General features: G+C 49.9%; 1 protein-coding gene across 1 annotated transcript in view; it reads left to right on the forward strand.

Moving 5' to 3' along the window:
* The window catches only part of LOC132395751 (ankyrin repeat and BTB/POZ domain-containing protein 3-like), a 75,172-nt gene that overhangs the window by 46,224 nt on the left and 16,039 nt on the right, over window positions 1-12,909 (forward strand). The window contains exons 7-10 of the mRNA XM_059972730.1: window positions 6,017-6,118; window positions 10,055-10,142; window positions 10,650-10,785; window positions 12,686-12,906. Of these exons, the coding sequence (XP_059828713.1) occupies window positions 6,017-6,118; window positions 10,055-10,142; window positions 10,650-10,785; window positions 12,686-12,906 (547 nt within the window). The remainder of the gene's footprint in view (window positions 1-6,016; window positions 6,119-10,054; window positions 10,143-10,649; window positions 10,786-12,685; window positions 12,907-12,909) is intronic.

The raw sequence follows: 12,909 nt of genomic DNA on the forward strand, positions 1-12,909 counted from the left end.
AACCGAGGGGTGCAGGACACAGACACACAGTTCAGTAGAAACCGAGGGGTGCAGGATACAGACACACAGTTCAGTGGAAACCGAGGGGTGCAGGACACAGACACACAGTTCAGTAGAAACCGAGGGGTGCAGGATACAGACACTCGGTTCAGTAGAAACCGAGGGGTGCAGGACACAGACACACAGTTCAGTAGAAACCGAGGGGTGCAGGATACAGACACACAATTCAGTAGAAACCGAGGGGTGCAGGATACAGACACTCGGTTCAGTAGAAACCGAGGGGTGCAGGACACAGACACACAGTTCAGTAGAAACCGAGAGGTGCAGGACACAGACACACAATTCAGTAGAAACCGAGAGGTGCAGGACACAGACACACGGTTCAGTAGAAACCGAGGGGTGCAGGACACAGACACACAGTTCAGTGGAAACCGAGGGTTGCAGGACACAGACACACAGTTCAGTAGAAACCAAGGGGTGCAGGATACAGACACGCGGTTCAGTAGAAACCGAGGGGTGCAGGATACAGACACACAGTTCAGTAGAAACCGAGGGGTGCAGGATACAGACACACAGTTCAGTAGAAACCGAGGGGTGCAAGATACAGACACACGGTTCAGTAGAAACCGAGGGGTGCAGGATACAGACACACAGTTCAGTAGAAACCGAGGGGTGCAGGACACAGACACACAGTTCAGTAGAAACCGAGGGGTGCAGGACACAGACACAGTCAGTTCAGTAGAAACCGAGGGGTGCAGGACACAGACACACGGTTCAGTAGAAACCGAGGGGTGCAGGACACAGACACACGGTTCAGTAGAAACCGAGGGGTGCAGGACACAGACACAGTCAGTTCAGTAGAAACCGAGGGGTGCAGGATACAGACACACAGTTCAATAGAAACCGAGGGGTGCAGGACACAGACACACGGTTCAGTAGAAACCGAGGGGTGCAGGACACAGACACAGTCAGTTCAGTAGAAACCGAGGGGTGCAGGATACAGACATACAGTTCAGTAGAAACCGAGGGGTGCAGGATACAGACACACAGTTCAATAGAAACCGAGGGGTGCAGGACACAGACACACGGTTCAGTAGAAACCGAGGGGTGCAGGACACAGACACAGTCAGTTCAGTGGAAACCGAGGGGTGCAGGACACAGACACACAGTTCAGTGGAAACCGAGGTGTGCAGGACACAGACACAGTCAGTTCAGTGGAAACCGAGGGGTGCAGGACACAGACACACGGTTCAGTAGAAACCGAGGGGTGCAGGACACAGACACACAGTTCAGTGGAAACCGAGGTGTGCAGGACACAGACACAGTCAGTTCAGTGGAAACCGAGGGGTGCAGGACACAGACACACGGTTCAGTAGAAACCGAGGGGTGCAGGATACAGACACACAGTTCAGTAGAAACCGAGAGGTGCAGGACACAGACACGCGGTTCAGTAGAAACGGAGGGGTGCAGGACACAGACACACAGTTCAGTAGAAACCGAGGGGTGCAGGACACAGACACACAGTTCAGTAGAAACCGAGGGGTGCAGGATACAGACACACGGTTCAGTAGAAACCGAGGGGTGCAGGATACAGACACACAGTTCAGGAGAAACCGAGAGGTGCAGGACACAGACACACAGTTCAGTAGAAACCGAGGGGTGCAGGATACAGACACACGGTTCAGTAGAAACCGAGGGGTGCAGGATACAGACACACGGTTCAGTAGAAACCGAGGGGTGCAGGATACAGACACGCGGTTCAGTAGAAACCGAGGGGTGCAGGACACAGACACACGGTTCAGTAGAAACCGAGGGGTGCAGGACACAGACACACAGTTCAGGAGAAACCGAGAGGTGCAGGACACAGACACAGTCAGTTCAGTAGAAACCGAGGGGTGCAGGATACAGACACACAGTTCAGTAGAAACCGAGAGGTGCAGGACACAGACACGCGGTTCAGTAGAAACGGAGGGGTGCAGGACACAGACACACAGTTCAGTAGAAACCGAGGGGTGCAGGACACAGACACACAGTTCAGTAGAAACCGAGGGGTGCAGGATACAGACACACGGTTCAGTAGAAACCGAGGGGTGCAGGATACAGACACACAGTTCAGGAGAAACCGAGAGGTGCAGGACACAGACACACAGTTCAGTAGAAACCGAGGGGTGCAGGATACAGACACACGGTTCAGTAGAAACCGAGGGGTGCAGGATACAGACACACGGTTCAGTAGAAACCGAGGGGTGCAGGATACAGACACGCGGTTCAGTAGAAACCGAGGGGTGCAGGACACAGACACACGGTTCAGTAGAAACCGAGGGGTGCAGGACACAGACACACAGTTCAGGAGAAACCGAGAGGTGCAGGACACAGACACGCAGTTCAGTAGAAACCGAGGGGTGCAGGATACAGACACACAGTTCAGTAGAAACCGAGGGGTGCAGGACACAGACACACAGTTCAGTAGAAACCGAGGGGTGCAGGACACAGACACACAGTTCAGTAGAAACCGAGAGGTGCAGGATACAGACACACGGTTCAGTAGAAACCGAGGGGTGCAGGATACAGACACTCGGTTCATTAGAAACCGAGGGGTGCAGGACACAGACACACGGTTCAGTAGAAACCGAGGGGTGCAGGACACAGACACACAGTTCAGTAGAAACCGAGGGGTGCAGGACACAGACACACGGTTCAGTAGAAACCGAGGGGTGCAGGACACAGACACACAGTTCAGTAGAAACCGAGGGGTGCAGGACACAGACACACAGTTCAGTAGAAACCGAGGGGTGCAGGATACAGACACTCGGTTCATTAGAAACCGAGGGGTGCAGGACACAGACACACAGTTCAGTAGAAACCGAGGGGTGCAGGACACAGACACACGGTTCAGTGGAAACCGAGGGGTGCAGGATACAGACACACAGTTCAGTGGAAACCGAGAGGTGCAGGACACAGACACACGGTTCAGTAGAAACCGAGGGGTGCAGGACACAGACACACGGTTCAGTGGAAACCGAGGGGTGCAGGATACAGACACTCGGTTCAGTGGAAACCGAGGGGTGCAGGATACAGACACACAGTTCAGTGGAAACCGAGAGGTGCAGGACACAGACACGCAGTTCAGTAGAAACCGAGGGGTGCAGGACACAGACACACGGTTCAGTGGAAACCGAGAGGTGCAGGATACAGACACGCAGTTCAGTAGAAACCGAGGGGTGCAGGACACAGACACAGAGTTCAGTGGAAACCGAGGGGTGCAGGACACAGACACACAGTTCAATAGAAACCGAGGGGTGCAGGACACAGACACACAGTTCAGTAGAAACCAAGGGGTGCAGGACACAGACACAGAGTTCAGTGGAAACTGAGAGGTGCAGGATACAGACACACGGTTCAGTAGAAACCGAGGGGTGCAGGATACAGACACACGGTTCATTAGAAATCAAGGGGTGCAGGACACAGACACACGGTTCAGTAGAAACCGAGGGGTGCAGGATACAGACACACGGTTCAGTAGAAACCAAGAGGTGCAGGATACAGACACACGGTTCAGTAGAAACCGAGAGGTGCAGGACACAGACACAGTCAGTTCAGTAGAAACCGAGGGGTGCAGGATACAGACACACGGTTCAGGAGAAACCGAGGGGTGCAGGATACAGACACACAGTTCAGTAGAAACCGAGGGGTGCAGGACACAGACACACGGTTCAGTAGAAACCGAGGGGTGCAGGACACAGACACACAGTTCAGTAGAAACCGAGGGGTGCAGGACACAGACATACAGTTCAGTAGTAACCGAGGGGTGCAGGATACAGACACACAGTTCAGTAGAAACCGAGGGGTGCAGGACACAGACACACGGTTCAGTAGAAACCGAGGGGTGCAGGACACAGACACACAGTTCAGTAGAAACCGAGGGGTGCAGGACACAGACACTCCATTCAGTAGAAACCGAGGGGTGCAGGACACAGACACACGGTTCAGTAGAAACCGAGGGGTGCAGGATACAGACACACGGTTCAGTAGAAACCGAGGGGTGCAGGATACAGACACACGGTTCAGTAGAAACCGAGAGGTGCAGGACACAGACACAGTCAGTTCAGTAGAAACCGAGGGGTGCAGGATACAGACACACAGTTTAACGCAGAGGCGAGTGAACCTCATGGAGTCGTGAGCTGAACACCAGTTCATCCTGGATTCCGTGATCTTTTTAATCTGGTTTAGCAAGTAAAGCATGTGACAAACAAAGCTAATCTTGAAATAAAATGAATCCCTGACCCAGTTCAGGTGGATGCATCAGACTGAGGCGTTTCAAACCACGAGGGCTCCAGAAAGGCCGAATGCACATAGACCTCTCCCCACTGGTGGGGAATGGGTCAGGGGAGGCCACAGGTGTAGTATGAGAGGAGAGAGATTTAATAAGAACCCGGCAGTCAGCTTTTATATCCAGAGAGGGGTCAGCATATAAAGCCATAGAACACTACAACACTGAAACAAGCCCTTCGGCCCATCTAACCTGTGCTGAACCATTGATTTGCCTATTATACCTGGACCATAGACCTCCACACTCCTCCCATCCATGTACCTATCCAAATTTCTCTTAAATATTGAAATTGACCCCCACATTCACCACTTGCGTTCCACTTTCTCACCACCCTCTGAGTGAACAAGTTTTCCCTCGTATATTTCACCTTTCACTCTTAACCTGTGACCGCTAGTTCTAATCTCACTCATCCTTAGCAGAAAAATGTGTGCTTGCATTAACCCTACCTAAAACCCTGATTTGGAACAAGCTGCCCGAGAAAGTGGTTAACGCAGTAATGTTAACACCTTAAAGGCCTTTTGGGCAGGAAAGGATTAGAGGGCTATGGGCCGGACCATGAGGGGTGGAACGAGCTGCCGTTGACGATTTGGGTGGAAGAGCCAGTTTTCATGCCACCTGGCTCTGTAGCGCCCTCTGCAGTAAATGACAGGTAGTATGCCTGGCTCACGTTGGAATCTCAACATGCACGTACTTCGCAAAGTTTCCAGCTCTTTTGCCGACCTGTTGACAGTTATGTTTAAGGTTGAGCAGATGAGCTTGAGCCCTGAGTTAGGCCGTTCAGCCCATCAAGTCTGTTCCACCATTCTAACCTGGCTGATTTATTCTCCCTCTCAACCCCATTTTGCTGCCTTCTCCCCGTAACCTTTTGCAACCTGACTAATCAAGAAACATTAACCTCCACTTTAAATATACACAATGACTTGGCCTCCACAGCCATCTGTGACAATGATTCACCATTCTCTGTCTGAAGAAATTCCTTCTCATCTGTGCTCTCAAGGGATGTCCCTCTATTCGGAGGCTGTGCCCTCTTGTCCGAGACTCACACCCTATAGGAAACATCACATCCATTTTATTCAATATTTGATAGGTTTCAATGAGACTCCTCCTCATTTTTCTAAATTCCAGTGAGTACAGGCCCAGAGCGTCTCATGTGTTAAGCCTTTCATTCCTGGAATCATCCTTGCGAATCTCCTCTGAACCCTCTCCAATGTCAGCACATCTTTTGGGGCCCAAAAACTGCCCAGAATACTTCAAGTGCAGTCTGACCAGTGCCTTATAAAGCCCCTGCCTTCCTGCGGCTGTTCTGGTTTCCCAAGAGGTACTGGTTCACAGGTAAGTTGTCCTGAGGTTAGGCAATGGTTAAATCTGCGATTTGCTGAGCAGCCTGGCTCAAAGGGCCAGGAGGGCCAGTTCCTCACTGTTTCCCAAAAAAAATTGGCCAGCTGAGTTTGAGACCTGCTCACAGTAACATTCATGATTGGCCGCCGGAGTTTGATACACGGTAACAATGACGTTTAGGATTGGCCGCCAGAGTTTGAGACACGGCAACAATGACGTTTAGGATTGGCCGCCGGAGTTTGAGACAGGGTAACAATGACGTTTAGGATTGGCCGCCGGAGTTTGAGACACGGTAACAATGACGTTTAGGACTGGCCGCCTGAGTCTGAGCTGTATGTTTCCTTGCAGGTGCCCAGCAATTCCCAGCAGTGGCCGTCCATTCACGCAGAGACTCGACACTGGACCGCCCTCAGCTTCGCTGTGGCGTTTGGCCATCTCCCCGTCACTCAGGTAGGGAGGCGGGTTGATGATCTTTACAGAAAGAAGCGTGCGTTAAGTTCTGCCTGCAGTGCCGGCTCTTGGAGAGGCCTGTGGCTTCACGGCAGGATTGGCGGAGGACTGCTGGTTCTTGTCCTTGGACTTGGGTCGTTCCTGCTCAGACCGCAGCCCTCCTCTTCAGTGCCAGCACTCCAGAGGCAGACCTCCTGCACTCGTGAAGTGAACCTCATGAGAGATCACTGAGTGACATCTTTACTGCCGGGGGGGTGACGTTAAAAACACATGCTGAGACTAAATTAGGCCAGTTACTCCAGAACCAGAGCCAGGTTTATTATCATGATATATGTCACAAAACGTGTTGTTTTCCTGCAGCAAACTATAGATATATACAGTATGTACAGATATAGTTACACACACACATGCATAGTGCAGATATCTACAGTTTATACTTACAAATATTTCCTATCAATATTCCTTATCATAATTTATATTAACTTTTAAACATTGCCCTGTACTGCTGCTGCAAAACAACAAATTTCACCACATTGGGTTCCTTGTCCTTAGGGAAGCCTGATGGCAGAGGGGAGGAAGCTGTTCCTGTGTCTCCAGGCTCCTGTAAATCCTCCTTGGTGGTAGCAATGAGAAGAGGGCAAGTCCTGAGTGATGGGGGACCCCTTTTTGAGGCATCACCTGTTGAAGATGGCCTCGGAACTGGGGAGGCTAGCGTCCATGGTGGAGCTCAAATAACGGCTGATTCTCTCGCGTAAAAATAAGAGACTCTGCTGGAAATCCAGAGCGACACACACATAAAATGCTGAAGGAACTCAGCAGGTCTATGGAGCATCAATGGAGGGAAATAAACAGCTGACATTTCGAGCTCTGAGACCATCAGGACTGGAAAGGAAGGGGGCAGAAACCACAATAAGAAGGCGGGGGAGGAGTACAAGCTGTCTGTTAAAGGGCACATGATGGAAAATATTATAAGAACTTGGATGGAAAATTATTTACTCAATTTTAGGAGAGAAATTTCTCCCCTCTTCTCCTCCTTTCTTTTTCCATTCCCCATTCTGGTTCCCCTTTCACCTCTTCTCACCTGCCCATCATCTCCCCCTGGTACCCCTCCTCCTTCCCTTTCTCCCATGGTCCACTCCCCTCCTATTGGATTCCTTTCTCAGCCCTTCACCTCTTCCACTCATCACCTCCCAGCTTCTCACTTCGTCCCCCCTCCCGTACCCATCCCCTTCCGCCCTCTCCTGGTCTCACCTACCACCTGCCAGCTTGTACTCCTTCCCCTCCTTACTCTGGCTTCTTCCGCCTTCCTTTCCAGTCCCGATGAAGGGTCTGGACTGTTTATTCCCCTCCATCGCTGCTGCCTGACCTGTCTAGTTCCTCCAGCGTTTTGTGTTGCCCACTCCACACCTCCCAGCTGTTTTAGCACCCAGGAAGCCGGTGGACTCTTTCTTGTGATGACACTGACAATGTCTACCCCAGAGTGGGAGCACAGCCGGACACGCCCTCTTCTCATTGTAAAATCAGGGAGGAGGGACAGGAATTCGAAAGAACGCACTCAGCTCCTTCCCCTCCGCCATCAGATTTCTGAATGGACAATGAACCCATTACTTTTTCCATCATTTTGCACTAATTATTTAACTTTTTTAAAAATATACATTTCTTATTGTAACTTATTGGATGGTGGGGTGGAGAAACATCTCTATCAAGAGAGATGTAAGGTGCTCCTCACCTCTGCTGGTCTGCGGGTCACCCCTGGGTAAGGTCTGGTTCCTGCTTAGCCCCCGATCAGGGTCACGTGAAGCCATGGGAGCAGGTGAGTGGGTGGTTGTATGAGCAGCCGGTGCAAATCACAAGTCCTGGTTATGTGACCACTGATGACAGTCTCTGAAGAGTATTGATAATGGCTGGGGTCACCCGTCTTGTAAAGACTCTGCCCAGGAAAAGGCAGTGGTAAACCATTTCTGTAGGAAAATTTGCCAAGAACAATCACGGTTGTGGAAAGACCATGTTCACCCACGTCACATGTCACAGCACATAATGATGATGTCATACAATACGGCTCATAATGATGATGTCATACAATACAGCACATAATGATGACGACGACTGAAATATATAGTATTTTTGTTTTGCACTCTACTGCTGCTGCAAAACAACAAATTTCATGATGTGTCAGTGATAATAAACCTGATTCCGATTCCCTCAAGAAAGTTTTACATCGTTCTTTTGTCTTCCCTCCTTCCTTTAACTTCACAGTTGGGCAGTATTATAATTTACTCAAGTTCTTCATTTTTTACTGGAACATAGAGAACTACGGCACAGAACAGGTCCTTTGGCCGACTTTGTAGCCTACCAAAGATCAAATACCCAGCCACATCGCCCTCCATTTTTTTTTTCCAACCATGTGCCTATCAAAGAGATTCTTGAATGTCACTGACATATCTCTGCCTCCATCACCAGCTGTGGCAGGGTGTTCCACACACTCTCTGTGTGTCAGAATAGTCTGCAAAACTCCATATGAAGGCTGCATCTCCTCTATCCCCACTGCCCCTGACTAAAGCTCCAACCCCTACCCTGTCACTCCGAGTCCTCAAACCGTGTGTCCACACTAAGAATGTAGAAAGCCCGCTCAGTGGCCGGTTTATTACGTATCTCCTGTACCTAATAAGCTGGCCACAGAGTGTCTGTCCGTGATCTTCTGCTGCTGTGGCCCGTCCACTTCAACGTTTAATGTGTTGTGTGTTCAGAGATGCTGCTCTGCTGGTGTAACGTGTGGTTGTTTGAGTCACTGTCACCTTCCTGTCAGCTCAAACCAGTCCGGCCGTTCTCCTCTGACCCCTCTCATTAACGAGGTGTTTCTGTCCACAGAGCTGCCACTCACTGGGTTTGTTGCCTTCTGTTTTTTCACACCGTTCTCTCTAAACTCTACTGTTATATGTGAAAATCCCAGGAGATCAGCAGTTTCTGAGACCCTGTGTGGTACCAACAATCATTCCACGGTTAAAGTCACTTTCCTTCCTATTCTGACATTTGGTCTGAACAACAACTGAACCTCTTGACCACGTCTGCATGCTTTCATGCGTTGAGTTGCTGCCACACGATTGGCTGGTTGGATATTTGCATCCACGAGCAGGTGTACCAGTGTACCTCATCAAGCAGCTTCTGAGTAGAGAACATAGAAAAAGGGTCTGCTGCTTTCCCGGAGTATATAACGGATAACCTCTCTCAGGCTTCTGGCTGGGAACAGGGATTGAATTTAACTGATGTTTTGATGACAAACTCTGCCATCTTCATCAAGGATGATGCCTGGGTATGTCTAGTCCGGTGGCATTTATACCCCCGTCATCCGTCCCTCCTGATCGGTTAATCCTCATCCAATCAGGTTTCTGCTCTCCCGCCTCATGTATAATCAAATTCAGAGGATTCCCTGTGAATGTGGAGCAGTGAATACAGGCATCAACCCGTATCAAGGAGCACAGGAGGTGTATCTGTTTGGGTTACCCAGAGAAATCGGTGGTAGCACAACATTGCATTTGCAATGACCAGAGGATTGACTTTAACGGCACAAAACTGCTGTTTTGGGACTGCCTGGTGAAGGCAGCCATTGAAATAAAACTAGAGGAGAAGAATTTTAACAAAGATGCAGCTCTCACCCGAAGTAAGAGCTGGAATTTGATTGTAAACAGGGTGGGAAAGCAGAAAGCTGATTGGATGAGGGCTAACCAGTCGTGGGGATGGATGATGGGGGTATAAATACCACCGAACTGGACTTGCCCAGGCATCAACCCTGATGAAGATGGAAGCTCGAGATGACTTTATTCGTAGAACACAGACATCACATTGAGAGAGGGTTCATGACGAGAACCATGGGGCAGAGGCAAGCTGAACCAAATTCTTGCCGTGAATTCTGTACAATTCAACTCTTTTGCATTGCAGCTACTATTGGATGCGGGGGCCAATGTCGAAGGAGGGGTCAACGAGGGAAACTGGTCGGAAACACCACTACAGCTAGCAGCTGCTGCAGGTACACAATTACCAAGCGATGGTCTTGTACTTTATCATTTATTACAGCACCTCTCTGCAGCTGTTACCCTTTATCCTGCATTAGAACATGGAACTGTACTGCACAGTACAGGCCCTTCGGCCCACGATGTTGTGCTGATCTTTTAACCGACTCTAAGATCAATCTAACCCTTCCATCCCACATAACCCTCCATTTCTCTATCGTTCTATTATTGTTTGACCTTGTTCTACCTCAGTGCACTGTGCTATGATTGATCTGTATGAAAAGTGTGCCAGACAAGCTGTTCACTGTATCTCAGTCCATGCAACAATACCAAACCAATTCTGATTCTAGTCACACCTTTTCCTTGTTAGCTATGATGCTCTGCCCCTTTTCACAACTCTCTCTCATTCCGGATCTCCTCTCCGTTCAGACCCTCTCTGGATCTCCTCGTCATTCAGACCCTCCATGGATCTCCCCACTGTGCAGATCCTCTCTAATTTTTGCCTTGCCTTTCGTCAATTTCAGGTCACTTTGATCTCGTTTGCCATTTATTGCAAAAGGGAGCCGATGTCCTGGCTGGGACCATGGACAAAAGTGGTGTGGCTACGTCAATGCACGGAATCTCTAATCCCTTCAGTGAGGCTGCTGCCCACGGACGCAGGTAAATCAGCTGGACGTATAGAACGTAGATCGCTGCAGCACGGGCCAGGACCTTTGGGTGTTAACATATCAGAGGGTCTGCTCTGGGACCAGCAGCTAAACGCCATTACAAAATGGCACAATAGTGCCTCTACTCCTGAGGGGTTGCACAGATTTGGCATGTCATCTAAAACTTTTCCAAACTTCTTGAGATGCACAGTTGAGAGTGTCCTGAGTAGTTACGTAATGGCCGGGTATGGAAATACCAACACTCAGGAATGGAAAGTACTGGATGTAGCCCTATTCGTCACAGGAAAAGCCATCCCCAACATTGAGTGTATCTCCACAGAGCGCTGCCTCAAGGAACAGCAGATCCTCAAAGACCCCCACCATCCAGGCCATGCTCTCTGCTTGAGCGTACCATCAGGCAGGAGGGACAGGCACGTTAGGACCTACAGCACCAGGTTCAGGAGCAGTTAATATCCCTCAACCATCAGGCTCCTGGGCTAGTGTGGATAACTTCTCTAACTCCAGCACCGAACAATTCCTCAACCTAGAGATTCACTTTCAACTCATGATCTCGATATTGTTCATTTATTTTTAACTCGCACATTGTCTGTTTGTCAGTCTTTTGTTTTTGTAAATTCTCTTTATTTATCGATCTATTTATTTATTTATTTTCCTGTAAATGCCCGCAAGAAAATGAATCTCAAGGTGGCATATACCTTGATAATAAACTTACAATGAGCTTTTTAACTTTCAGTGAGATCAACTTTAACTCTTCCCTCCCATCTACCCCTCCATTTTCCTACCATCCATGTGTCTATCACAGAGTCTAGTGGTGTATCTACCGCCAGCCCTGATTCCACACATCCACCACTCTGGGAAAAGCTAACCCTGACATCCCCCTACACTTACCCCAATCACTTTAAAATTATGCCCCCCCCCCCCCATATTGCCAGATGAGCACACCATGTTGGGAAGGTGTTTTATGGGAGGTGTGAAGGAAAGTGTGTTTTCACTGGAAGCCTTACAATGTGAAAAGGTGCAGCAGAGAGTACGTTTTAGCTGGGAGCTTTGTTACATGACAGAGGTGGGGCAGGATCTTACTGGGCCTTTGCCAGAGAAAGGTGTTCTGAATGCGCCGAAGTAAAGGGAAAAACACAAAGTACTGGAGGAACTCAGCAGGTCAGGCAGCATCTGTGCAGATGAGGTAGGATTTCCCGACAGCCACCTATTCTACTTCCACTCCCCACTCCCATTCCGATGTGTCTGTCCATGGCTTCCTCTTCTGCCACAGTGAGGCTACTCTCAGGCTGGAGGCCCAACACCTTGAGTTCTGTTTGGGTAGCCTCCAATCTGGTGGCACGAACATCGGTTTCCCTAACCTCTGGTAATTCCTCCCCCTCCCCTTCTCCATTCCCTATACTGTTACCCCTTACACCCCTTCACTTCTTCTCACCCCCGCCCATCGCCTCCCTCTGGTGCCCCTCCTCTCTCCCATGGTCCACTCTCCTCTCCTATCAGATTTCTTCTTCTTCAACCCTTTAACTCTTCCACCAATCACCTCCCAGCTTCTCACTTCATACCCCTCCCCCCACCTCACCTAGTCTCACCTATCACCTGCCAGCTTATCATCCGTCTCCTCCTCCCACATTCTTATTCTGGCATCTTCCCCCTTCCCTTCCAGACCAGATGAAGAGGCTCTGCCCAAACATAGACTCCATGGTAACCCCTACACAGATGCTGCCTGGCCTGCTGAGCCCCTCCACCATTGACTTCGGGTTTCCAGTGTGTGTTTATGAATAACTGGGGAGGTCTGTACTGTAGGCAGTTGGCAGTCATGGCAGATATCAAACCACACACTGCCAAGCAAAATTTTGGCTGCTTTTCATTCTTTGTTGTTTTTAATTGTTACTCAGGAACGTGCTTCAGAAACTCATGTCGCAGCCAGACACCGCCAACACCGAGTTTGTGTCCCTGGAGGACATTCTTGCCGAGGGAGCGGGTCTGAGCAAGCCGCAGGCTGCGAGCTTTGGCCTGAGTCGCAGTAGCAGAGCCCGCAGGAGAGCGCTGCAGGACGCCCTGTACCAGAGCGCTGAGCACGGCTATCTCGACATCACCATGGAACTGCACAGGCTGGGTA

Source organism: Hypanus sabinus, chromosome 6 (genome assembly GCF_030144855.1).
Source record: "Hypanus sabinus isolate sHypSab1 chromosome 6, sHypSab1.hap1, whole genome shotgun sequence".
NCBI lineage: Eukaryota > Metazoa > Chordata > Chondrichthyes > Myliobatiformes > Dasyatidae > Hypanus > Hypanus sabinus.